The sequence below is a fragment of the Aspergillus terreus genome, genomic scaffold (assembly GCF_000149615.1).
Source record: "Aspergillus terreus NIH2624 scaffold_13 genomic scaffold, whole genome shotgun sequence".
Taxonomy (NCBI): domain Eukaryota; kingdom Fungi; phylum Ascomycota; class Eurotiomycetes; order Eurotiales; family Aspergillaceae; genus Aspergillus; species Aspergillus terreus.
In genome coordinates this window covers 555,103-580,168 of record NT_165936.1, presented here as the reverse complement: position 1 = coordinate 580,168, position 25,066 = coordinate 555,103, and the positions used below count along the sequence as shown (strand labels likewise).

At 52.4% G+C, this 25,066-nt stretch overlaps 8 protein-coding genes across 8 annotated transcripts; 3 read left to right on the top strand and 5 right to left on the bottom strand.

Annotated features, from left to right (window-relative positions):
* Positions 1 to 1,845: 1,845 nt before the first annotated feature.
* Positions 1,846 to 3,785, bottom strand: ATEG_08696 (peptide MFS transporter; the record flags this gene model as incomplete). Its single annotated transcript, XM_001217281.1, has 3 exons — positions 1,846 to 3,251; positions 3,304 to 3,632; positions 3,751 to 3,785. The coding sequence occupies 3 exons, from the start codon at positions 3,783 to 3,785 to the stop codon at positions 1,846 to 1,848; spliced, it is 1,770 nt and encodes a 589-aa protein (XP_001217282.1).
* A 6,127-nt stretch (positions 3,786 to 9,912) lies between these two features.
* Positions 9,913 to 10,773, bottom strand: ATEG_08695 (eukaryotic translation initiation factor 4E; the record flags this gene model as incomplete). The annotated part of the gene is made up of 3 exons (XM_001217280.1): positions 9,913 to 10,380; positions 10,438 to 10,509; positions 10,570 to 10,773. The coding sequence occupies 3 exons, from the start codon at positions 10,771 to 10,773 to the stop codon at positions 9,913 to 9,915; spliced, it is 744 nt and encodes a 247-aa protein (XP_001217281.1).
* Positions 10,774 to 11,475: 702 nt separating this feature from the next.
* ATEG_08694 (Mpv17/PMP22 family protein) lies at positions 11,476 to 12,231 on the bottom strand (the record flags this gene model as incomplete). Its single annotated transcript, XM_001217279.1, has 5 exons — positions 11,476 to 11,519; positions 11,574 to 11,879; positions 11,946 to 12,051; positions 12,106 to 12,160; positions 12,221 to 12,231. The coding sequence occupies 5 exons, from the start codon at positions 12,229 to 12,231 to the stop codon at positions 11,476 to 11,478; spliced, it is 522 nt and encodes a 173-aa protein (XP_001217280.1).
* A 477-nt stretch (positions 12,232 to 12,708) lies between these two features.
* On the top strand, positions 12,709 to 13,766 carry ATEG_08693 (40S ribosomal protein uS5; the record flags this gene model as incomplete). Its single annotated transcript, XM_001217278.1, has 3 exons — positions 12,709 to 12,969; positions 13,174 to 13,431; positions 13,509 to 13,766. 3 exons carry the CDS (start codon positions 12,709 to 12,711, stop codon positions 13,764 to 13,766), a joined length of 777 nt encoding a protein of 258 aa, XP_001217279.1.
* Positions 13,767 to 14,642: 876 nt separating this feature from the next.
* On the top strand, positions 14,643 to 16,021 carry ATEG_08692 (uncharacterized protein; the record flags this gene model as incomplete). Its single annotated transcript, XM_001217277.1, has 3 exons — positions 14,643 to 14,988; positions 15,118 to 15,493; positions 15,580 to 16,021. The coding sequence occupies 3 exons, from the start codon at positions 14,643 to 14,645 to the stop codon at positions 16,019 to 16,021; spliced, it is 1,164 nt and encodes a 387-aa protein (XP_001217278.1).
* A 564-nt stretch (positions 16,022 to 16,585) lies between these two features.
* Positions 16,586 to 17,493, top strand: ATEG_08691 (opsin family protein; the record flags this gene model as incomplete). The annotated part of the gene is made up of 4 exons (XM_001217276.1): positions 16,586 to 16,636; positions 16,690 to 17,177; positions 17,232 to 17,366; positions 17,415 to 17,493. The coding sequence occupies 4 exons, from the start codon at positions 16,586 to 16,588 to the stop codon at positions 17,491 to 17,493; spliced, it is 753 nt and encodes a 250-aa protein (XP_001217277.1).
* Positions 17,494 to 20,578: 3,085 nt separating this feature from the next.
* Positions 20,579 to 22,324, bottom strand: ATEG_08690 (uncharacterized protein; the record flags this gene model as incomplete). Its single annotated transcript, XM_001217275.1, has 1 exon — positions 20,579 to 22,324. The coding sequence occupies one exon, from the start codon at positions 22,322 to 22,324 to the stop codon at positions 20,579 to 20,581; it is 1,746 nt and encodes a 581-aa protein (XP_001217276.1).
* An 841-nt stretch (positions 22,325 to 23,165) lies between these two features.
* On the bottom strand, positions 23,166 to 24,788 carry ATEG_08689 (uncharacterized protein; the record flags this gene model as incomplete). Its single annotated transcript, XM_001217274.1, has 1 exon — positions 23,166 to 24,788. The coding sequence occupies one exon, from the start codon at positions 24,786 to 24,788 to the stop codon at positions 23,166 to 23,168; it is 1,623 nt and encodes a 540-aa protein (XP_001217275.1).
* Between the last annotated feature and the right edge of the window lie 278 nt (positions 24,789 to 25,066).

Sequence of the window (25,066 nt, the reverse complement as noted above, 5' to 3'; positions counted from 1 at the left end):
TAATTCTAGACTTCGGTAGCAACGGTGGTGTGCTGTACAGAGTGTACTCTGGAGTACTTTGATTTCTTGGGTTCATCTATGCGAGATTATGTCAATTTCCCACGTCCCCCACCTTCACCCAGCTTCGTGTTTCAGATTCCCAAAGCTCTCTGAATGGTTTCAATTTACTATGTAACTACCATTTTATGTGGAACTGACGTAGAGCATACTCGATAATCCTCCAGTGTTCATCGTGTCTACTAGCAAGGCTTGGTCCCACGTGAGATCCACTAGACCCTGACTGACAGCAGTTCTTCTGCAGGGATGGATCCATCTTTATTTAGCAACACCCCTCATATCTGCCTAGCTGCATACTCTGTACTGTGCACTACCCTGTTCTTTGTCGAGTAGTCTGGCTTTATTCTGTCAGATACTATATTTACCATGGCGAATCTGCACTGCCACTCTGAATGTAGGCAGATATATTTTGATGTTTCTCTTGCATTCCTATCAGTCTTTCTCGGCTAGGCAGAATAATATTCCATCTTCATTCGCTAAAAGGTCTCTACTTGAGTAAGATCCTGAGATATATATCGGGAATGTACATCCCAACTACCAGCAGTTCCTCCTAACCTACCTACTCAAGCCTACTCAAACATAATACTATGAACGTCCACTTCGATCCGTGTCTATGAATGTCAGTCCAAAGTAAGCTCATACTAAGCCTTACCGACGCCGCCTAGTCCCTCCCCTCATGCCTCCATTGATCCAGCCATCTGATCAGCATATCCGTACGCATCCTGACAAGAACAACACAGATTACCCTATAATATCCACTTTGCAGATAAGCATGCTTCTTCCAAACCGTAGATCGATACAAAGCAACTCTATGCCCTGCAGAATTGAGTACTAGTATAAAGTCTCCACCGATATACACGAATCAGTACGGATGCCTTCATCATTAGGGTTATTGATATCACCATAAAACAACCTTGAAAGTACCTAAGTCTACCTACATCTGCAGTAAGTACTCTGCAAGGGATAGCCATGCACCACCTCGTTCCTGCTCATTTCTGCCGAAAAGCCTGCAGGTCCCACCATTGCAATTTCCCACGCAACCCATGGTCTTGTCTTAGACATCCATCGCGCAGAAATAAAAAATAAAAATAAAATAAAAATAAAATAAAAAAAAAAATAAAAAAGAAGGCAAAATCGAAAGAAAAATCAATACTACCAACGGTCAGTCTAGACCCGCCCGCTAAGCCCAATCCTACCAAACAATCGCCTCTGCCACCAATCAATTCCCCTGGTGAGCCCCATCGCTCTGTCAGAGAAATTCTCGATTGGCCGACACCCGACAGGGTCCCGAGGAGCTTCAGCCTCTTTCAGGAAGCATATCCGGTACAAGGGAAAATTTCCACCATCACGCCGTTCTGTTTTCACGGCGTACGAGCGCCTCTCTAGTCAGTCGACCGGTCTTATCATTTGTTCGTGTCATTGCGGTTGCAAAGAGATTCCGTTGGACGGTGGTGGCTCCACGGTTCATCCGCCGTTTTCGGACGGCATCCCCACTGGCGTTGGAAGTGCCTACTCCTACAGAGTGTGTACATAGTAAGGTCTAGGTCTGGATATGAGTTGGATCATCATGTATTCATCGATATATACATTAATCTCGTCACCCATCTGCTCAGCAGGTTGCTTACACGGACCCGCGCGGGCTCAGTCGACCGTGCCCTCGGCACGGCGCGCGAGAATTAAAAGTATAGCCACAGAAAGAAACAAGAGGTATTATATAATACAGAAACGCAAAGCGGAATCCTCCGCGGATCAATCGAGGGGAGCAAAAAGGAGCGAGCAAGGACGACCTCACTGCGCCTGCGTCTTCTCGTCCTTCTTCTCGCCCTCCTGGCTGGCGGGGCGCTCCTGGCCGTAGCCCGGAGTGTCCGGGTCGTCGGCGTCGAGCGCGTTCATCTGGTCTTCCTGCGAGTTGAGGTGGTGGAACACGAGCCAGAAGATGATGCCGACGGCGAAGGAGGCGCAGGCCAGACCCACGAACATCCACAGGATGGCCGGGTCGTACGCGGCCGGCGTCAGGGCCTCGGCGATGGCGGAGCCGAAGGCGTTGGTGAGGAGGTACATCGACTGCACAAACGACTTCATCGACGGCGGCGCCTTGGTGTAGGCGTATTCCAGACCGGACACCGAGGCGAAAATCTCCGACAGACCGATGAACATGTAGGCGGGCGTCTGGATGGCAATGTGCACCTTGTTGCCGGAAGTGACCCCATCGACGATGGAGGCATCGCAGCCGGGGTGTTCATAGCAGGGGCCGGCGGAGTAGATCAGGTGCTGCACGATCGCGGCGTACATCATGGCCAAGGAGGCGACGACGAAGCCCAGGGAGATACGCGTGATGGGGCGGAAGGGGATGCGCAGACGGCGCAGCAGGGGGTAGATCAAGGTCTCCAGGACGGGGATGAACACGATGATGGAGATGGGGTCAAAGTTCTGCATCAGGTCGTTGGGAATGCCGTGGCCCTGCATCTGACCGGCCTGGGTGACAAAGTTGCTCGAGAACTGACCATACACGACCCAGTAGATCGGGTAGAAGCAGAAGACACGGCAGGCGACGAGAGCGCGCTTGAGCTCGTCGATGAAATGGTCGTCCCAAGGCACGGTGCGGTTGCCACCGTTGGCGGCTTGCCAGGTGGGCTTGGGGGCATCCATGTTGCGGTTGACGACCATGATCCACAGGGCCTTGAACGCGTCGGTGATGACGGATCCCTGCGGAGGGCGCACAACGTAGAACTTGCGTCCGAACACGAGCACCAAGGAACCACACGTGAACATGCACAGACAGAGCAAGTAGCCGGACCAGAAGCCGATGTCGCGCTCCATGTAAGGCGTGGCCAGCAGCGAGAGCGATCCCAGGTTAATACAACCGTAGAAGATCATGTAGATACGCTGGATGGTGAGAGAAGGGTCGATGATGACGCGCTCTCCCTTCTTCGTGGTCGAGACAGCCATCTTCTTCCGCTTGTACTGGTCCGCAATCAGAGGAGCAACGTTACTCTTGATACCACCGGTTCCCAGACCGATAATCAGGATGGCGACGATGAAGCCTCCCAGACCAGCGCCGTGCTGGAGAGCCGTAGGGATGGATGTGCAGACCAGGATGAGCAGACCGACCATGTAGACGACCGAGAACAGCACGATGGTCTTGTATTTGCCCAGGTACTGATCAGCGACAATGGCACCAATGATGGGAGTCACTGATTAAACGTCAGCGAGAGCGAAGAAAGGACGTAATGAGAGATCGCTTACCATAGCACCAGAACTGGAAGAAGGTAGTCAGACCAGTGGCACCCTGGTGACCCATACCGAGGGCACCACGGCCCTGGCTGCCATCGAGTGGCAGATTGACATAGTTCTGGAACAAACCCGACATACCGTAGTAGGTGAACCGCTCGCACAGTTCGACCATCGCTACGAGCCAGGCGGAGACCGGCAGGTTCTCGGCGACATGGCGCAGAGTCCGGGCCTCTTCCTCGTTAGGCTCCTCGCCATCAGGGGTAGCAGAGATAGCCTTTTCACAAGGAACAGCCTCGGTCGACTTCTCAAATTCGGTGATCGGGGATTGGCCCTGTTGGGGTCTGAAGGAGAGTCAGCACAAAAGACCACCAGACAGAGCGCCAGCATCATGCCACCGAGGCAGGGAAGAGAGGGAAGAATTTGATAAAGGGAAGAAAAGTCTGTCAAGGGCCGACATACTGAGTCAGTTCAACCTCATGGTTTGCGGAAGCCATGTTGACAGAGGCCAAGATGAGAAACCCCGAGGCTGGGAAAGAAGAAACAAACGACGGGCGAGTGTGTCCAGAAAGAGGGCGCGCAGAGGATGCGACGCGACCTTATATTCACAGTGGGAGACTCCTCTCCGGTAAGCGATGGCGGAGGGTCTTATCACCAGACCAGGCCACTCCGACGGGCGTAAACGTGGTAAGACCCAGGACTAGCAAAATTACGGGACAAACCCAATCGAATGGCCGCACTAGGAGAAGCAAGACCCACGAATGCGACCCCAGGGCGCCGGCGCATAGACCTGACAAGCCATGTTAAGCGTCCGCCCAGAAAGGCCGGAAACCAGCGCGATTGGCTGGCGGCGGAATGCTTCTCGAAGGCCGAGGGAGGATGAGCTGACCAGATAACTGCCAACCAGTCGGAGATTGCCGGTGGAAGTAAGCAATCTCTTGGAATTCTTGTCAGGGACCGGATTTGCTTGTCAGAATCCTCTATCAAACTTAGAGATAGAAAAAAAAATATTGTTGTTTTTTTTTTCTTTTCTTTTCTTTTCTTCCCAACTGCGATGGCATCGCATTCCAGCCACCTGGGCCGAGGTCCAACACACAAACGCAGTAAAAAATAGCCGTCTTCGGTTGGGACCGCTGCCGCACTGGGGAGTCAATAGGAAATTTCGCTGGCCCGTTCGCCACCGGTACCAGACGGAATCCTTTTAGGTAACACAATCAACTAGCTGAGATAGTTGGCCGGACCAGCGTGGTTTCGGTCTCCATCGGTAGATAAGCACGCAAGATGTGATTCGTAGCACGAGATGCAGGCCGAAATTGTCGAGTCGGGGCCTGGGGTTGGATCCTCGAGGGCATCCATCCCCGCTTTGCCAGTGGGATTCAGCGTGTATGAGAGGCCGTCAGATGGTGTGCGATCGGCAGGGAGACGGAGTCCGTATGCGACGTCGGTTATCCCCGCATGGGAAAGCGCTTGAATTAGCCGGTGAAGAGGCCAGTCAATGCAACATCTCTCTCAACAAGCTTTCAGCCGTCCGCGGGTGGTGGGTGTTGTCGTCCTGAGTATTGAGGTAATGGGCTTATCGCAGGGAGCAAGGGAGATGTCTCGGATGTTTCGAACCACCCGTCTGCAGGCGTCTCCATCCGCTCTCGTGGCCTATCCCCATCGTGGATAGGCTGAACGCCTGAATGCGACGTTACCCCGGAATGCGGAGGGACGCTCATCCATTGGCATATCGTGACCAATCACGATCGCTTCATTTGCCTGATTGCTTCTTGCGGGACGTCTGACTGCGTAATAAGAACTGGTATCTGGCGAGGTAACGCGACGGGGTGGAGTCGGCTCAAGCCGCCCACAGAGCTGTCCTGAGGAGAAAAAGGGGGGGAGGTCGCAATTTCTGGGGTAGACGAGGAGAGGATTGACAGAAAACCAGACTCCATAATAGTTGGTCCATAGGGGGAGAGTCGATCAGGTCGATAAACGATTCATTGTGTCGCAAAACGAGGCGCCAGGGTGCACAAAAGTCGCTGAACAGGGCGCAGGGCGCAGCTGCAGGGCAAGTGGCCAGACCAGCGTTAAATACGGAGGGTTGGCGGCCTTATCGCCCAGGCCGCCCTCCGACTTCGCCCTCCCCAGGATTCGTCTCCATCAACCACCGCTCAATCGTCCACCGTTCATTGGGTCTCGTCTTCCATACCTCTGATCATCCCGCAACAGAGTCACCGGATATCGCCTTGGCTGGTCGAACCCATGTTCCCCCCGTTGACGTGATGGACCTTCCGTCAACGATCTACTGCACATCATCGCGGCATGTCGCCAGGAACGCTGCCAATCGCAAGCATTCCAGACGAGGAGCTCCGTACAGACTCCTTCGTCCTCGGCCCGAGACGTCGTGTATGTACTCCGGAGCCCTACGGAATACTACGGAGTGCCCCTTGCGCAGGACATTTGTCGCACGCCGATGTCGTCCTAGCCAAGCCATTCGTGGTTGGCCCAATGATGGCATGGCGTGCTTGGACAGTCATTCGGCAGTCTGGGCTTGTCTTATCCTCTTGGCTAAAGGCAGTGCGCTCAATGTCGTTGGTGGTTGTGCCGGCCTGCCCACCGCGAAGGGCGTGAAGGATCGCAGCCTCAGCATTAGGTACAAGCTTTTCGGAGTAGGGCAACAACTCCGGAAGGATCCCGAAACTTCTTACGGAGTATGGAGTACTAAGATGACCAACAGCCTCAACGGAGCCGCATGACTCATGAAGAGTGAACAACCTTGCTCTGGGTTCGATGAAGGCCAAGCACCCCGCTGTCTTGCTGATCCATTGCTCTCTTCGCAAGGAAACATCACAATCCAAGGGGTACTTTGACTACTCCGTAGACACTGTGCAGATGCTCCCACTCGGTCGATTTCTGCCGTCGTTGTAAATCTGACTCCAGCACGGATCCACGACTCCACCGCTCTAAGGTAATCACGTCAACCCTTGAGCTTCCTATTGGTTGAAGAGGGACAGCTGCCAGGAACTCGTATAAACATCAAAGTTGCCTCGAGTTCAAGATGAAGTCCGGTCATCGGTGTAGTTGGATGAAATCTCTGTACTCGGTGGAAAGCCAATCGGCGTTACTATGATCCATCCACATTCACAGGACTGCACCGGATAGTCCATCCCCAGTCATAGTGTTAACTTACGTTGAGTGGATGCAGAGCATGAGTGCAGAGGTTGTTGTATCCCATTCCAGTCTAGCCCGGCATACAAAGTGGTTCGATGATCGACATGAAAGTACAAAACATGTTGACCTCTTGGTGTCCTCCGACATGCAAAGTGGTTCGCTGAGAGACACCAAAGTACAAAACATATTGGTCTCTCCAAGTCCTCCGACAGTAGACCACAACTGGAGCTGCGATGATGACAGGATATCCATGAAAGCCAGTCAAGTTAGCAAGCAGTCATCAACCAGCGCAGAAATAGAGTGCACTCACAAAATATGGCAATGCAAATCACATACGACAATGCATTCGATGACATTGTCCCTGGCCCAACCCAACCACCCAACCATGGGCCGCTAAATACTAGGTAGTTAGTGCTGTGAGTTAGTACCCTGATCCAACCCAACCAACCCACCGTAGGTCAGAGTTCGAAAGTCGATGGACCTGTATGTTAGTAGAGACTTACCCCAGGCCCAACCCAACCACCCTGCCATGGGCCCCTAGATTGTCAGTACTGTGGGTTAGTGCCCTGGCCCAACCCAACCAACCCTCCGTAGGCCAGAGTGGATAAAGATGTGCAGAGATACAATGATGTGCAAAAGGATACAAAGAACATGCAAACAGAGATGGATAATAAGGCAAAAACGAAAATACAAAAGCAAATAAGAACATACAGAGAAGGAGGGATGGAAGGAGACACAAGGGACGGGAAGGACATGCAAAAGAAGACATAAACAAAGATAGAACTGCAAAAGGAGCATGCAATGAGATACAAAGGATAGGAGGGACATGCAACTGAAGATGCAAATGAAGATGCAACAGAAGACAAGCAGATACTCGTCCCTAGCCCAACCCAACTACCCAACCATGAGCCAGAGAAAAGAAGATGCAAGAAGATACAAGATGGAAGAACATGGAACAGAAAATGCAAAAGTACATGCAAAACAACATGCAAAAGAAGGCAAGAAGATGCAGCACATACTTGCCCCTGGCCCAACCCTACCACCCAGCCATGGGCCCCTAAATAGTTAGTGCTGTGAGTTAGTGCCCTGGCCCAGCCCAACCAACCCTCCATGAGCCAGAGAAAACAAATTCAAACGCAACTATATACATGATCCCAGGCCCGACCCAACCACCCAACCACGCGAGCTTGTTCTTGCGAACTGCCGGGATAGAGAAGGGGTGAAGTGAGAACAACGAGAGAAGTCGGGACAGATATACAGGGAAGACCCTACCGCAAGCCCACCCAACCGACCCAACCAACGGGCTTTTGCTGTTATATCTGGAACCGGGTGGGTGAAGGCGAAAGGGGAAGGGGGGAGGGGAGGCAGAGAAGAAAGGGTAGTCGAAGATGGATAGGAGAGTTCCCAGGCCCAGCCCAACCACCCGTCCAATGCTGGCCTCAGGGGAGTAGAAAGCTGTGTGCTGGAGATCATGTCAGTGTCAAGGTCAAAATGAAGGGTAGGAGGAGATACTTAGAGGTATTCTGAGGTACACATCCCAGGCCCAGCCCAACCACCCATCCAATGCTGGCCTGTGTCGAAGAGAATGTTGATGGCGTTGCTGGTGCTGTTGTTATTGTCGTGCTTGGCCCACCCTACCTACCCTTATCGATGCTGGCGAGTCAGAGTATCGGTGTGTCGATTTTTTTTTTTAAATCTGTGTAAGCTTGCCCTTGATGGTTCAAGAGACAAGCGGTTCCAAAGACTGGAGGTCAGATCAGTGTCAAGATCAAGAGGAGGAACAGGGAGGAATACTTAGCCCAGGCCCAGCCCAACCACCCAACCATACCAGGCCCGCATCCCACAAGGGGATCGAAGGTTCTCTAAGAGTACCACAGGTCAGTAGAGAAGCTCTAACGACGAGATGAGGATAGATCCTCGAGATCCACTGCTGGGAGCACAGCAGGTACTTAGCCCAGGCCCAGCCCAACCACCCAACCTATACTGGGCCCGTATCTCACGAGGAGAGAAGCCGATCCTATAAGACAATAGAAACACATGTTAGCAGGATAAGGTCGAAGAGTCGGACGAGGAGGGATCATACAGCAGTTTGTTCCGTCACAAGAGACCTAAGAAGGTCCTTGAAGCAGACGGATGTGTCTGAAAACCTCGCAAATCCAGTTGATCTGAAGACAGATACGGATATGTCGAGCTCCCAGCACTTCCAGTCGCTTGTTAGATGTATAAAAAGACAATGTGGTGTCGGATATGTGGTTGGAAGAAGAGAAGAAGATGGTTGTGGGAGAGAGAAAGAGAAGGGAACCGGGAGGGGGGAGGAAAGGGTATATAGGCAGGCGGGTGATTCAGGGCTGGCATCACAGGAAACGTAGTGAATACGTCGATGGGGCTTTCCCTTGAGCACAGATGCCAAACGAGTCGAGTGAATGGCCAACGGGACCTTCCATTATCGTCACTATTCACCTCATCATGAAGCTGGTCGACGGCGACACAGCCACAGAAGTTCCCAACAAGTCAAACAATCGAGTAGACACCGGGAATTAACGGGTAGCAGGACGATGTTTGGACTTCATGTTCCTATTTGGGGACTATCAACGATGTCATGTCGAGAAATCGCCTCAAATACCGACGTAGTGAAACCACCAAGATGGACTAAGTCTGTATACGTAGGTATCTACTCTCCGTTTCCTGCGCAATTCCTCTCCATATACGCATGGTATCATTGAATGATCAAATTTCCCAATGAGAACGACGTATTGCTGCAAATTGAGGCCTATTCAGGTCGTCATGTAGAGTGCCTTGGGACCATCACATGAGGAGTACGACCACACCTTTTCTTTGATTTGGTTCCCTTCCATGGTAGTTTCTCGCGTAGCTTAGCAGTGCATGATATAGCTGGATTAAATGAACAAAACTCCCATGAGGAGTACGACTTGTTGTATAGGTACTGTTATATATCAAGCTGCCACATGGCAATAGTAACAACCCCTAAACCATCACTAAGTATCTACAGGGCTACGAACACCACGCGTTCCTTTCTATACATATCTCCGTTCCGCAGCTTATTGCTTGCCTGGGAAACAGTACACGATTTGAATGATATCAACCTTGTGAGAGGTACATCTTGCATCTTGTTGTATATCGGTGTCGATCAAGTGCCAATCCCTCTACCCATCACAAATCCTACAAACCAGTTTTAGACATGCTTTTTCTTTACTTTTGATCTGGTAAACAGCGCATAATTTGAATTGGTATCAACCTCGTGAAATACGTATTGAGAAAAGAAACCCGTTGATGCCTTAATGCCTACAGCCCGTCAACATTTCACCATACCTGCGACATGGACCCTCCCCCGGCTCAACCATCAGACTCCCCTTTTCCCATGCGTTGCTTCCATAATCATGGCATTTCTATCGTCTCGTAAAAAGACAGGTGGAACACATTTGGAATTATCGTAAGAAAAGAAACTCAGCCTTAGACCGTGTACTTGGCCTTAGCCCTCGTGCTGCCACTGTGCGCACTGTCAGTGTGGCCCGAGAACTCCACAACATCAGCCTCTTTGAGACGGAGGACTTCCTTGAAGCGACGACCGATGGCCTCGAGCACTTCCTTGCCCTGGGCAGGCGTGCGGCCGTTCTTGTCTCCGGGGATGCTCTTGCCGACGGTCCGCGTCCACAGGCCGACACGGTAGAAGCCCTTGCGCACGTTCACGACGACACCCATCACCTCGTTGTCACCATCGTTCTCGAGGGTCTCGCCAATGGCGGCCAGCTGGGCGTGGAGCCAGAGATCGTCGATCGGTACGGAGCGCTTGTCTTTGAACGAGTAGGACCACTTGCCACCGTGCTTGTTTTGGGGGTCTTCCCACTCGGGACGGATGCCCTTCTTGAAGAGATGGTAGTCGGCTTTCAGGCCCAGTTCCGAGGTCGGTGTGATGTTGTTCTAGAGACATAACCCGGTCAGTGGATGGACATGGAAGGCATGTTCAAGGCGACCTACGTAGATTCCCCAGAACTCTTCGACAGAGTTGAACGTGACAACTTCCTTCAGCAGATCATTCCAGTTATCGCCCTACAATTCACATGGGGTGGTTAGCCGGCTGGGAGTCGAGGTCGTGGGGCTCCTCCATACCTTGCCACTGGGAGGCTTGGTGAACCAGAGAGTCCACTCATGCATAAGAGGGTGCTTGACGTTGAAGTTCTCCTTGTCGTGGAACACCGTGACGGCATCTCCATTCGTCTGTTCGGTCTGGTCCTTCTGTTCGGCGGCGGCCACACTGGGGGCGGAGTTCTCGTTGGTGACCGGGGCGGCGCCGTTCTCTGCGACAGCGGCCATTATGACGGTAGGAAAATTGCGAAAATAGGCGAAGAGATGGAAGGTAAATCAAGCGATACCGGTACAGAAGACAAGCGGGGTGGAGAGAAAGCTGAGCGAAGTGTTGACCGGAAGAGAAAAGTCTCGGTGGGCGAAGACAAAATTTGTGAGGATTAACGGGCGTGGAGGAAGGATCGACCCGGACGAGAGGGAAGAGAGCGCAGATGGGATGAAGCGCAGGAATGCACACGGAATTCGAACGTCTGCTCCAGGCAGATCACAGCGGACGTCGAAGGTGAACGCGGTGGTGGTGACGCTGCGGGATGCTCACAATTAGGTATGAAGTTTTGAAGCGGGTTTGGGGATGGCCGGTTGGCAGCTTTTCCTGTTTAGGCCAAGCCCCATTGGCCGTCTTTCATAGGCCGAACCGCAGCCCTAGTTCCATACTTGAACAACATCATCAGATCTTCTGGTAGATGTACCTTAGGTATTTATCGATCAACTCAGATTCAATAGCTATTATGCTACTGTACAATCTATCTTATGTTCGAGTCATGCCGCGAAAAGAATCAAGTCAAATCAAACAAATACAGAGCGCCCGAAACGAATACAAAGACCTTCATGACCCCGGAAACACGACTGCAAGTGAGACATCTATATCAATTGTACAATCAAGGGGTATCTAGAATCCAGGTCTTTGAAGAGAAAATGCGGAGAAAAACATCATTTGTCGCTGTTGTTGATCATACTCAACAGACAGTTCCACCCTGAGACATCGGTCAGTGAGGCTGTTGAAACCAACAAAGAAACGGCATACATACCCAAGCTAACCACGTTAACAACCAACACCCGAAGTTCCAAAGGCACAAAGGCAAAATTGACACCCTGGACTAGAGGCCAGATAGTGAGGTTCGCCTTGTAGCTGGGGAGGAAGCTGTTGCACCACTTCTCGATCGGATCGCTGCCTTCCATAATAGCCATGGAGGACAGGAAACAAGTGAGATGAATGGGGGTAAAGAGGCCCTGATCGGCCGCCACGCGGGCCACGATGGTTGCCTTGGTGCTTTTCAGGACAACATTACGCTGGAGGAAGGCAAACCACGTCGTGGCAGCGGGACCGAAGATGGCTGGAGCGTGTGAGTTTGGACCATTTAAGACCTATTGTCTTTAACCAGAGAGATGCGCAAACTGACCACCACCGTAGAGAGCCATGCGACCCGTCCGAGCGAAATCATGCTTCTGGAGACCTCTCCGGTCAACCGCCTGTTGGGCCAAAGCATCACCACTACCGAACAACACCTAAATTGCGTCAGTCAAGACGGATACGATTCGAAGAGTAAACAATAATCTTACCGCACTGGTGACACTTGCAGTGAGAATTGGCTGTTTGGCCAACTTTGACTGATACCTATCGACACAGCGTTAGACTCCGAACAAAGAACCATGGACCGATTGGGCGTATACATACCAGCGGAACATGTTTGAGGCGAATATCAAGAAGGGAATATAGGACAATACGGCGGATGAAAAGAGTAGAAGAAGCAAACGAGTGAGGAAAAGGAATGAACGCCAAACAATGGCAACAGGGAAGACAGGTCAGAGTGGATATGCTATGATATAAGTAGTTGATCATCCATCGCAGACCGCCGGCCGATAAGAGCAGCACAAGAGCGACAATCAGGGCCATATTGGGGAGCAAAATGTCCCAATCGGGAAATGCACCCGTCACATGACCCCGCCCTGATCGGGTGGCCCGATCGGGTCACCGCCTAGGGTATAGGGCTCCAGGGCTCGCTTAGCGCACCCGCTCCGCTGCCCCAATTTTGGTTACCAAACAGTCGTGCGCCATAGTCAGTTCGACCGCGAACAAAAAAAGTCGACAACCACCGACACCCTCCCGTCCCTCCTTACCACCCTCCTCGGTTGATCTCTTTTCAATCGCCATATCGATACAACATGGCTGACGCTCCTCGTGGACGTGGAGGATTTGGCTCCCGCGGTGACCGTGGTGGTGACCGTGGCCGTGGTCGTGGCCGCCGTGGTCGTCGTGGTGGAAAGCAGGAGGAGAAGGAATGGCAGCCCGTCACCAAGCTCGGCCGTCTCGTCAAGGCCGGCAAGATCACCAGCATGGAGCAGATCTACCTGCACTCCCTGCCTGTGAAGGAGTACCAGATTGTGGACTTCTTCCTCCCCAAGCTCAAGGATGAGGTTATGAAGGTACGGAACGAGATAGCATCACCACCGGAGGATTGATCGACCAGCGGGATTCCCAATTGCTGGGCAAGCGGCTTTGCGCGACAAGGTGGAAGAATGCGATCACAATTGAAGAACCGCTGGATCGTGATATCGGGGATTTTAGGACTCTAGAGGGGTCAAATTTTTCAAGCAACCACCGCTGACCCTCTCTTTTTCTCTCTACAGATCAAGCCCGTCCAGAAGCAGACCCGTGCTGGTCAGCGTACCCGCTTCAAGGCCGTCGTTGTCATCGGTGACTCCGAGGGCCACATTGGTCTCGGTATCAAGACCTCCAAGGAAGTCGCTACTGCCATCCGTGCCGCCATCATCATCGCCAAGCTGAGCGTTCTCCCCGTCCGTCGCGGTTACTGGGGTACCAACCTCGGTGAGCCTCACTCTCTGCCCGTCAAGCAGAGCGCCAAGTGTGGTTCCGTCTCCGTCAGAGTACGTCTCCTCGATTGAATCGCAAGGATTCAGATTCTCCGCTGCGATACCCGGTCAGCTTGCTAATCATATCACAGCTTATCCCCGCTCCCCGTGGTACCGGTCTCGTTGCCTCCCCCGCCGTCAAGCGTCTGCTCCAGCTCGCCGGTGTCCAGGACGCCTACACCTGCTCTTCCGGCTCCACCAAGACCCTCGAGAACACCCTCAAGGCTACCTTCCTTGCCGTCGTCAACACCTACGGCTTCCTCACCCCCAACCTTTGGAAGGAGACTAAGCTCATCCGCAGCCCTCTGGAGGAGTTCGGTGACGTTCTGCGCCAGGGCAAGAAGTACTAAGATAGTGCTGTGACGGGAATAAATTTGCATGATTGTTTTTGATCGACCCATTACCCACGGACTTCTACCTTTCTTCTTTGGCTGTAGGATCGGAAATGCTGGAAAATAAAAGCTTTTAACGTTCAACGCTGGTAACGCGACTCATGGATGTAATTACGGTAGGAAAAGGAAATGAACGTGAAATCCAGGCTCTTGTCTGGATAGTTCGGTGCGTAGTATCGGAGTAGTTGCGTCTGTTGTACTCCATAGATTATGAGAAGTCCTTGAACGCTTCGATTGGGGTTTACGGGTCAGGATTGGGGCTCGGACGACATGGAAGCTCTGATAAAGCATGACGGTTCGCAGTAATTCCATTGATATTGTGGGGACAATGGAGCTCATTGTGGAGATATATATAGTGTCCCACCACAATGAACAACACAAGCGGTAGCCTCTCAGATCAAAGGAATGAAGTGAAATAGACATATTAGGCGGAATATTGGACTGTTTCATCCGTATGATATTGCAATAAAGAGTGTCACAAAGGTTATAGTCATATAGGATTCGAGTATGTGCGAGATTGTATGCAAGTCCAGACATTTATGACCGTTTGAGTGTCTCAAAGGACTCCTCAGAGATCACGTATGATGACACCCTCCCTCTATCAAAGGCTATACAGGCCTGATTTGGCTCGAGTCCATGAAGATCTAGGATATACACTTCATTGGTTGACATATATGGCACTTCCAAATAGTGAAGCCATTGTGTCTAACACCCTAGAATTCTACGGAATATGTCTCTAAGTTGTTGTTAACAGTGACTATAGACGCGATCAATTGCTCAGGTACCTCTTTCTATCGACCCTGATTCCCTTTCTACCCTCAAACTCTCTTCCACATGTCCCAGCTCTTCTACTGTTCGTTCATTCCCATAATCTCCACGATCTCCGTGACCCAGCCAACCCTTGGGATGGAGGACTATCCCCATCACTGGAACGAAACCCTCCTGGGTCAAGACTTCTGGAAAGATGCAGAGGAGTACAACAAACCCATCAACGACCGCATCGAAGCAAGTAAGTTCCTCGACCGCACAACCGCCACCACCTCGAATGAAAACATTGCCGCCAAACCGCACCGCCGCCGGTCTAGCATGAGCGATGTTTTTGGCCTGAACATGTTCTCTGCTCTGCGTGGTCGCACCCTCGACTCCTCCAGACCACGTCGCTCGCGGTCTCGGTCCTCGAGTGTGGTATCCGATGTTGGTCGGCGCTCCATCTCGCTCCTTCGACGGTCGTTCGAGATGTTCACAGGAGGCAATAAACCAGAAGATTGTACAGACGCACACGGATCGCCCTTTACCGATATGGAGTAAGCGACACCGAATCGACCTCTCATGAGTTTCCGTGGCGGCATCGGCTGGTGCTACATCCCGAAAAACCGTCAGGAACTTGGATTAGATGTCTTCCAGTCGATGACGGAGCAATCTAGCCGTGACACAGACATCCTACCCATAGAAGAACTAGCTCCATTGTGCGAGTTCCGTAACCTGCGCGTCCTCAAGCTCACCGGCATGATACAGTCGTATCAGAAGTATATCTGGCAGGCGGCGTGGTTGAATCCCAGACTGGAGGAACTGGAACTGGAGATGGTGCTGCCACCACGTATTCGACGTGGATACAATGAGGAATGGCCGTATATTAAGGGCGGATGGAGGTTGAGCAAGAGGAATTACGGGGAGCCGGTCTACTAGTAAGCATCCTTCTGCCTGCATGGTGTTACATGGTTTTGTATTTGTGCATACTACAATGGGAACGGGCTAACGAAGTGATGCTTAGCGGCCAATATGGCGACGGAAACCTCTCCCCTAAGATCGGTGTCGGCGAGTATTTGGACAAACTGGCCATCGAAAAGGCCAAGGTTCGTGCAATGGCGCTGGGAGGTCGTACGCGGAATCGACTCTCCATTCGCACCCTGACCCTGACTGGATTCGTCGTCGATGCAGACGCGTTCTTGCATTGGTTCGATCCGGCACGGCTCCGATGCATTCATTTCAGGAATGACTGTGTTGATGCGGGCTTCTACCTCTCTTTACCCATGAAGAAGGTGTCCATCTTGTTCCCGCGGGAGATTGAGGAGAAGTTCGTTGCGGGACGACGGGTTGATCTGGTCTCTGAGCTGAAGGTAGTACGACTGCTAAACGGTAAGAAGGTTGAGGAGATTCCCTACCGCCAGGGACTCACCGGGATTTGCCAGGGGAGGAAAGCTATGATTCTATGAGGTCGATGTATGAAAAGGAGGTTCTATACTGCTCCGGTAGACAAATCATGTATCCAGCTTCTATCTATCGGGATGAGACGTTGCCAAGCAATCGTAGAAGCAAATCTGACATACGAACGAGATACGGCAAGAATAATATTTGATTCTATATTAATCTGAAGTATAGCGCGGTGGTTACGGAAGGGAATTCCGCTGAATAACCGGGAATGCCTGCAGGTGGTCGATGACGCCAGCGTCGAGGTCAGAATGACGAAGGTTGCGTGACCCCAACCACCTTTTAAGAATGCGCGTTTGCCTCTCTTACAGTTCCAGGCCTTAACTCCATTTCCATCTATGCTCAACGCCCATCATGATGATCCCAGACACCATGCAGACCGCTCCTATCCCTCTTCCTGAACCAGGAACAACGACGTCCGTGGCTCCCATTCCCACGGTGGTTCCCGGCACCCCGGTCTATCAATCCATCGACAAGACCGGAGCACGAACACTATGGTACAGTTCTCTACGTTCTGGTCGACAGCATCCAAGACTGACAATCGAACCACTAGGGTTGTCGTCGTGTTGATGGCCCTCTCGTCGCTGGTCTTCTACATTCTCGCGGCGCGAGCTCCGCTGGTACGTACAAACTCCCACCCAGGCCCAAGACCAAAACCCTCTGACATTCCCAGTCCAAACGCGTCTTCCACAGCCTGGTCTCCATCGCCACCACCGTCTCCTTCATCGTCTATCTCGCCCTCGCTACCGGCCAGGGCATCACTTGGAAGCATGACCTCATCCGCGAACACCACAAGCACGTCCCCAACGTTACGGACGAGTACTACCGCCAGGTGTTCTGGTTGCGCTACCTCAACTGGTTCTTGACAGAGCCGCTCATCCTCGCTAACCTGGCCCTGCTCTCTGGCCTGCCCGGTGCGCATCTGCTTTCCGCTGTGGTCGCAGACTACGTCATGCTCGGCTCGGGCTTGTTGGGCACGTTTGCCGGCCACACGGCTCGTCGCTGGGCGTGGTTCGCCATCAGTGCAATTGGTTATTTGACTACGGTGTATCACATTGGTATCAATGGATCGCGCGCCGCGGTCAATAAAGACGTGCAGATTAAGCGGTTCTTTGGCACGATCTCGGCGGTGACCTTGTTTGTCAAGGCTCTTTATCCTGTGTATGTTCTTGCCCCCTCTTCTCTTTATAATGCGTAGGGCTAATAGTGGGTTAGGGCGATTGCGGCAGGACCTCTTGCGCTGAAGATGAACGTCAACGCGGAGACCGTCATCTTTGCCATTTACGACATCTTTACCCAGGGTATCATCGGATACTGGCTACTTATCGCACATGACAGCTCCCCTGGACTGTGAGTAACTCTTTGACTGTGGAAGTGAATGCATACTGACCCCGTTAGCACCCTGTCGGTGGACGGATTCTGGTCCAGCGGAATCGGTAATGAAGGAAGCATTCGCATTGAAGAGGAGGGCGCTTAATCACTCCCGGAAAAGTGTTGCATCTGGCTACGATGAATGCACACGAAAAGAATGGACATGGTATGAAGCTTTGAATCTGCGCGCAGGATAAAAGTCTGCAAATTGTGTTTGGTCTGGCGTTCTGTATGATATTGATTTGTATGGCGTTTGCAAGCAAACATGATCACTAATAATGAACAATCGACACTCATAGGCAAACGGGTCTGTTTACTCTTAAGAAGTAAGCGTAAGTGTCACCTTCTAGGGCGAATGCGGAATGAAAAACAGTCACTGTTGCTTGTATGAATTACCTTTCTTTCCCAGGTCCAACTCAGAAGAGAGATAAGTCACTGGTCTAACAGTGATCATTCTACGAGTATATAGCAGAAAGTGTGAATTAGCACCTCCCCCAAGAGCCTATATATACCGCGATCATTCCCTTTCTCGATCTGAAAAAGAATCGCCTGATCATTCGGAGACTGCATAACACATCCGGCTCTAAGGGCTTCGGCGACTACGACCCTGGAAATGGTAACAGTGGCACCGCAGGAAGTGAAGGCGAAGATGCAGACAACGAGCATAGCACAGACAGCGAGTCCAGTGGCGAAGACAGCGAAGACAGCGAAGACAGCGAAGACAGCGAAGACAGCGAAGACAGCGAAGACAGCGAAGACAGCGAAGAGGTCATTGAACGTGAGCATGGTTACTGTCAAACCACATCTACAGCCATATATTACACCTTACATACCACTAAGTGGGTTGCCCATTTTTGGTAGTGTAATGGTCATTTTTGGTTGACATGACGACTCTCGCGCGTTACTCAGCTAGTACTGCCGTATGAGATACGGTGAGCGAAGGTCCTTGTGGCTCATCGAACCGCCGAATTGGGTTCAAGCCCAGAAAGACTGGGAATGGGAGTGGTCGTTATTCCGAGGCTTCCAGACTTCGAAAAGTATGGCAGGAACCCTGATGCACTCCAGGAATACCTACACTCGCATGGCCCAACGGTATGACCGTTGGGGCCATTCTTCGCGAAAGGGAGACGTGATATCCCCAACTATCATCGACGGATACAAGCCATCGCCCGCTGTGAATAACCAGCACTTGCGAAGCCTAGAGTGCTTCGTTGATTGCACCTCTGCACCGCAGAATGTGAAAGAGGAAGGCGAAGATGCCTCTATCTCCCAGAATGGAACGGAATTGTATGTTTCCTTCCCTGTGTACGGCGCGAACTGGGCCAGGTATATGAGCAGCAGGGGTGGTTACACGATCGAGGAGACTGTATCGTCAAAGCTCTTGCAGGTAAGAAAGAATGCCTCCTATTTCTGGCACTAATCAGCGCCAAGTTCAACAGCATGTGGCACAAGTACACAATTACAAGCCAGCTTTCTGCGACAAGTACCCGGCCGGACCGTTCCTGAGAGGCAATGATCTAAGCAACCACAAAATGAGAAATCATGATGGGTTTGAGGCCACATGCCCAATCGCAGATCCCAAAATATGCAACCCAACAGAGTGTTCAGACATTGAACGGATTTGCGAATGCATCTACAAAGGATGCACTCAATCAATGGCAAGGAACTCGACTGACTTGTTCCCAAGGTAGAGAGACCAACGCCCCCTAATAAGGGACAACAACTAACGGATTAGCCAGCAGTGCGGAACACCAGCAGTACCATCATCCTTCTTGACACGGGGTTCTGGAATACCATTATCAAAGAGCGAATGTCTGGTCAAGGCGATTACGAAGATCTGCCTCTTCTGTTCTTATGGGAGCCCTTTGACCGATATAAGTCGTGAACTAATAGCCATCTTTTTCAAAGGGTAAAGATCATACCAACACTGGCGAGACCCAGGGCAGTCTTCGTTCCCCTCCGAAGGCGAGGAAGCAGATGTGCTTCGAGCGAATTCTCTCGATCGAATCATATCTCCCTGCCCGCAATGCCCTGCCTGGGGAAAATCAGTTCATTATGAGTTCTTGCCCACATGGGACTCATATGCGAAGAGATATTGACGGTGCTGTCATAAGATGTCGCTTACCATAGGCAATGGGGGCGTCGTAGTGGCGCCCCGAACGTGGCTAGATTCGAACCAGGGACTAAGGTTAGCCCAGTCACAAGCGATGCGGACTTCGGAGTCGTCGCTCTTGTCATCATGCTCCTGGGAGCATTGATCCTGATGCTTCTTGCGTAAACCGGACCGTGAGTTTGAACGGCCTCGATATTGCGACACAGTCTGAGATGCGGTGCTAGCAAGATAAGCTGAATGTATGCGGGCTTCGTCTATAGGAAGGAAGTCTGGGCTGCGCTATATCATCCACCCCAAATATGACTACGCATACATTCAGCTTATCCAACAGTACGGCAGAAATTTACGTCCTATCCTAGAAGACTTCGACCGCTGCCTGGCTGAATATAATAACCGTCAGTTCTTCGTCTACAACACCCATCGTCCATTCGGGCAAGGCCGTACTGTCACTGACCACTGCAGAATGTGTGGAGCTCGTTGGACAGTGTTCTGACTATCAGACGCCTGGATCTCCGGGGAATCTATGCACGCTCACACAGAGAAAAATCTCTCTGATAGTATGGTTCACCGAGGTGAGCTAATTAGAAGAGGTGGTCAGCCCAGTGCTGGCTCGATCTCAGTGTCGTACACCGACCGCCTGGCAGAGGGATACATTGTCCGTGGCCTAGAATATGGCACTGTCCTGGAGTCTAACCATCTACAACTCATACATGCAACATCGAATAAAAGTCAATCGGATGGTATCTCTAGCTATAGTACTGCAATGATGGGAGTCGCTTCTTATTCACATTAAGTCTAACACCGCCGGGTGTACACCTTCATAGTAACGTAACATAAACATCGCGCATCGGGTATCTAGCAATAGCTGATCAGCCGCTCTATCGCTATGAAAGACAAGAAGAAGGAAAGAAAAGAGAAAAGAGAAAAGAATGGAGTCGTCATCGACGAATGCCAGCATTGTCACGACCATCGCCCATGCGGGCGCAAACAAGGCTCAAAGTGCAAGTCGAAGCATATCTAGACAAAAGGAAATAAAGACCGGTGTTGTAGAAGTACAATCAGTGGACAGACAAGTGGATCAGGCCGTTTCGGTTGGTTCATCAGTTGGTTCGTCTGGAGGCATATCGGGGATCGCGGATGGACTGAGGAGTCCTCGCGCGCTCTCTCCAATGTCGTGCAATTCTTCCGGCGCGAGGACCCTCCCTCCTAGCTCGATATCATTAACGTGCACGCTGTATTCGAGGGCTTTCTGTCCCTCTTTGATGAGTTCTTCCGTCCACCCGAGACACCGTCGCAGGCTTTGGTTCATTTTCTGGCTGTCGGCTAACAGCTCCTGATGTTTGGACAGATCGATCAAGAAACGCTTTTCGTCGTGATCCCGATGCCGGGCGTCGTGTTCCGCAAGAGAATCCGGACTCATCACGCCTTCATCCGCCATGGACTCCTCGTCGCTGAAATCCGACATGTCTTCCGGCGAACGGATGGACGACATCTCGCTTGCCTGGTCCAGTTCACTCGCAATCCCCAGCGACGTCCCCGACACTGATCGAGTCGAAGTGGCCATTGAAAGACGTCCGGCACGACTGAGACGTCGGAACCGGCGCAGCTCCGCATTCTGTTTCCGCATTTCCCGCTCCAACGTCCGGTTGATGGCGAGAAGGGACGAGTTGCTGATCTCGAGATCTAAAATCTTACGCTCCGTGCGGGCGTTGAGAACGCCTTCATCCTTGGACTGCGAGTTGGTCTCCGATTTGACCGGACTCTGTGCCGCGCTATACGCATCGATCGACGCGGTAGACTCAGTACTGAAAATGCGAGGCCTCAGTCCAGGAATCGGCTCTGAAGACAGTGCACTAGCGTCGAGCTTCGCATCGGAAGGGGATATGATGATCGGGCTTGGTCGAAGGCCCTCCCGAGGGGACATCGTACGGGGAGCCGCATCGAGGCTGGGGGACTTGGTGTGTTTGATGGTTGGTGCAGACAGTTTCGGGGAGAAATTCAAAGGCGGACTATGCAGCTGCGGTGCCGGCTCAGCTGGGGCGTCTGACGGGGGACTGATCTGCGAGGTAAAGCTATCGGAGAGTCGAGTGGCGGCATGGAGTTTGGGCGAGGCCAGACGCGGCGAGGCGGAGGGTGGTTTGGCCGCAGCCCCTGGTCGAGACATGCCGGAGGAGCGACGTTTCATCGCGCGGCCGGTCGATTCATCCCCGGACTGACGTTCTTGCTCGCCGTTGGCATAGACAAACGTGGCGGGGCTGGACGGTTTTACGTGGGGTTTCAACCGGGTTGGGTCGGCGTCCGAATTCGACGAGCGCGCGTCGGAGGCATGGAAGAACATGGGCGAACTCCCGGAGGACAAGTCCGAGGATGAGTTGGGTCGTGAAAGATGGCTATCCGTCGTCCAGGTTTTGGCCCGGTAACTCCTCGCCGGCTCGAGCCTCGCACCCATGCGGTTGGGGCTGCGTTCCGTCCGAGGGCCTCCAGCGGTCGGAGTAGGAGCGTAGGAAGCTTGAGGCGAGTATTGGCCGTTGGAGGGCGTGGTATGGGGGGACGGCGCCAACGAACCATCGCGTCGGCTGTTGCGGGAGCCCGAACGAGGGGTCACATTGGCACTGAGATAGGAGGCCGAGTCGGAGTCCGGTCTGGGGACGGAGGCGGATTGGGAGTGCGGATCGGCGGGATTCAATCGCTTGGGAGTCCGGTAGCCCGCCGGACTGGCGAGTTTGGGGGTCAGAGGAGACTTGTTGGCGCGGTGAAAGGCGGCGCTGAGGGTCGGGGTGAAGGGTTTGGCGGTATAGCCATTGTTTTGTTTATCGGCGGTCATGGCGGTCGAACGACTCATGGCATTGCGGCAGAGCAGGAGAGACCGGGCGCATGATGCGCAGTGGTGTATATATCTGTGGGATATATGCTTCGGGGAGTTGAACGAGGTAGAGTGGTGAAGTTGTCGAGAAAAAAGTGAAAAGGAGGGTAGAAGAAGTAACTAAGTGGTGGTGATCCTCGAATCATAATAAAAGGAGACGTCACGGCCCAAGTGGGCTTAGTGTGGTCCCTACACCGCAAAAGACCAGTTGTCGGGGTCACTCATTCCAGGGATAAAACATGTTTCAATCGGAATCTCAGATTCTTGCGGAGTAGTTATGTATATTCAGTAGCTATATTTCACTCAATTATTCTAAGGGTCCATGAAGGATCCGGGGGTTCATGATGACTGCAGATGCATGGCCTGATGCACTCTCCCGTTCCGATAAGATGATCCACGACGATCAGATGTCAGTGGATTATGACGTGCAATATAGCGATTGAAATATAGATCTTGAGGCTCTGTGGTTGTTTATATTAGATAAAGGTGATCGATTGTCTGATGTATAGTATCTATCCTTGACTGCAGGGGTCCATATAGATCGTGCAGTATACTACTATACCTAAGGTATCCGATGAATCTATCCAACACCCGTCAAGCCAACCAGATTCAGTAAACCCAGATTCTTTTGACTCCTCTCATTCCGTGGGATTATATCCCAACATCGAGCATTGGTTTGGTGACTCGCACCGACCTGAGCCCGGCATCGGGGAGGAGTGACTGAATTCCATAAGGTGGTAGCCACGTAGGTAGCCACCACCATGTGGAGCAACGCAAGCTAATAATGTCTCACCGACATCCCTCACGTAAAGAATAACCGTTTCTGACGAGGGTCGACTTCCTGAGACGTCCCTTTCCTCTTGCGATTCTTCCCGGGGACAGCCTCTGGAGTCGGTTCTTTGGCCCCTTGCACAGCTTGGCGGATGGTGCCCTTGGATAAGCAAAAGTCGACATGCTCGTTGAACAGCCTGTCTTCTGCAGGCTGCGGTTTGGCACAAATGGGACACTCCCAATATTCCAGTTGTGGCTCTGCTTTCGCACTAGACTCCCGGTCTGTAGTATCCGCCCCACTATCCGGGACTTCCTGGCTCAGTTTCTCGATGTCGTTCATCTCCTCTTCGATCTCCTGTCGGGCTGCCTGTTCAAAGGCTTCCTCTGCGCCAATTTCATGCTCACCACTTGAATCCGCTGACCCGGTCGAAGGCTTCCCGCTCCGTGCCCAGCCGAAGAAATCGATGCCCGCTTTCTTCGTGCTTACGAGGTGCGTACATCGCAACCCAAGCAGCCGCAGTTTCATATTCGGAATCTCCTTCTCAAGCTTTTCCAGCATCGGTAGAGCGAATGCGTAGAGATCCTTGGCCACGGACACAGCCCGCGGAGGCTGATACTGACGCGTGAGCACCTCAAACGTAGCAAGCTTCACTTTGAGCACCAGCGTGCGGCCTTTGAACTGTGTCCGCGCCAAATCCTTCTCCAGCTCCTGCGCCACCCACAGCAGCTTCGCGCGGAACTCTTCCTTGGTGCCAATCTCACTAAAGGTCGTCTCTGTTCCGACGCTCTTCCGCTCGTAGTTCTCGACGGGCTGAATCTTTGTCCGCCCGAGTCCCAAATAGCACTGCGCCAGGAACTGGAAGGCCTTCTCTCCAAAGAGCTTCGCCAGTAGCGCACGCGCTGGGTAAATATCGCCACAGGTCTTGACTCCAATGGCGTCCAGCTCGCGCTCAAACACCCGGCCAACCCCATTCACTTTCCGCACCGGCAGCTCGCGCATGAACTCCATGATGGCGTCGCGATCATTCGGCACACAAAACTGACCGTTAGGCTTGTTTCGATTGGAGGCAATCTTGGCGATTTTAGCGTTGGCCGCGATTCCTGCCGACACTGAGATCTGGGTTTTCTCCAGCACCTCGGCGCGCATGCGACTAACTACCTCTTCCGGGCCAAGGTTATTCTCCAAGCAGTACGCGGTGATGTTGAGGTAGGCCTCATCAATGCTGGCACTCTCGAACAGCGGATCGTACTGGGTGAAGATGGCACGAATCTCCTGCGCCTTAGCAGTGTACTTGTCATAGTTCTGCGGTAGAAGAATGAGCTGCGGGCAGAGCTTCTTCGCGACGAAAGAGGCCATCCCGCTGCGAACGCCGAACTTGCGCGCTTCGTAGTTACAGGTCGTCAGAACGCCTTTGCCAACGGCCATGGGGACAGTCTTGAGCTCGGGGCGGTCAAGCTCCTCAACGGCGGCAAAGAAAGCATCGCAGTCCACATGGATGACGTATTGAGTAAGGTCGCGGCTGAGTTCGAGTTCGGCGAGGAGTTGGTCCGCGCGACGCAGGTCGGCGGAAAGATCGAGCTTCTCCAAGCGGGCTTTCTCCTTCAGAATGCGATCGATCTTCTCCGTCAAGACTCGGTCGCGAGCTCTGTTCATGGTTGAAGAACTTGGACCCTTTGGACGCGTTGTAGATAATTTCCGAAACCTTTGTACTCAGTGCTGGCTTCGAGGACATCTAGATATGTGGGAGCGCTCACCTTCTGCTGATCGACAGAGTCCTGACCGGCTTTGGTCAACGAGGGTCCGAGGAGGTGATACTTTCAAGGTCTTATATCATCCGCCGTTTCATCGTCGTGTCTGATCGCCATCGGCACGTCTGTCCGTCTGTCTCCTGATCATGATGAGTGCTCATGTGTACACGGATGACGATGCGG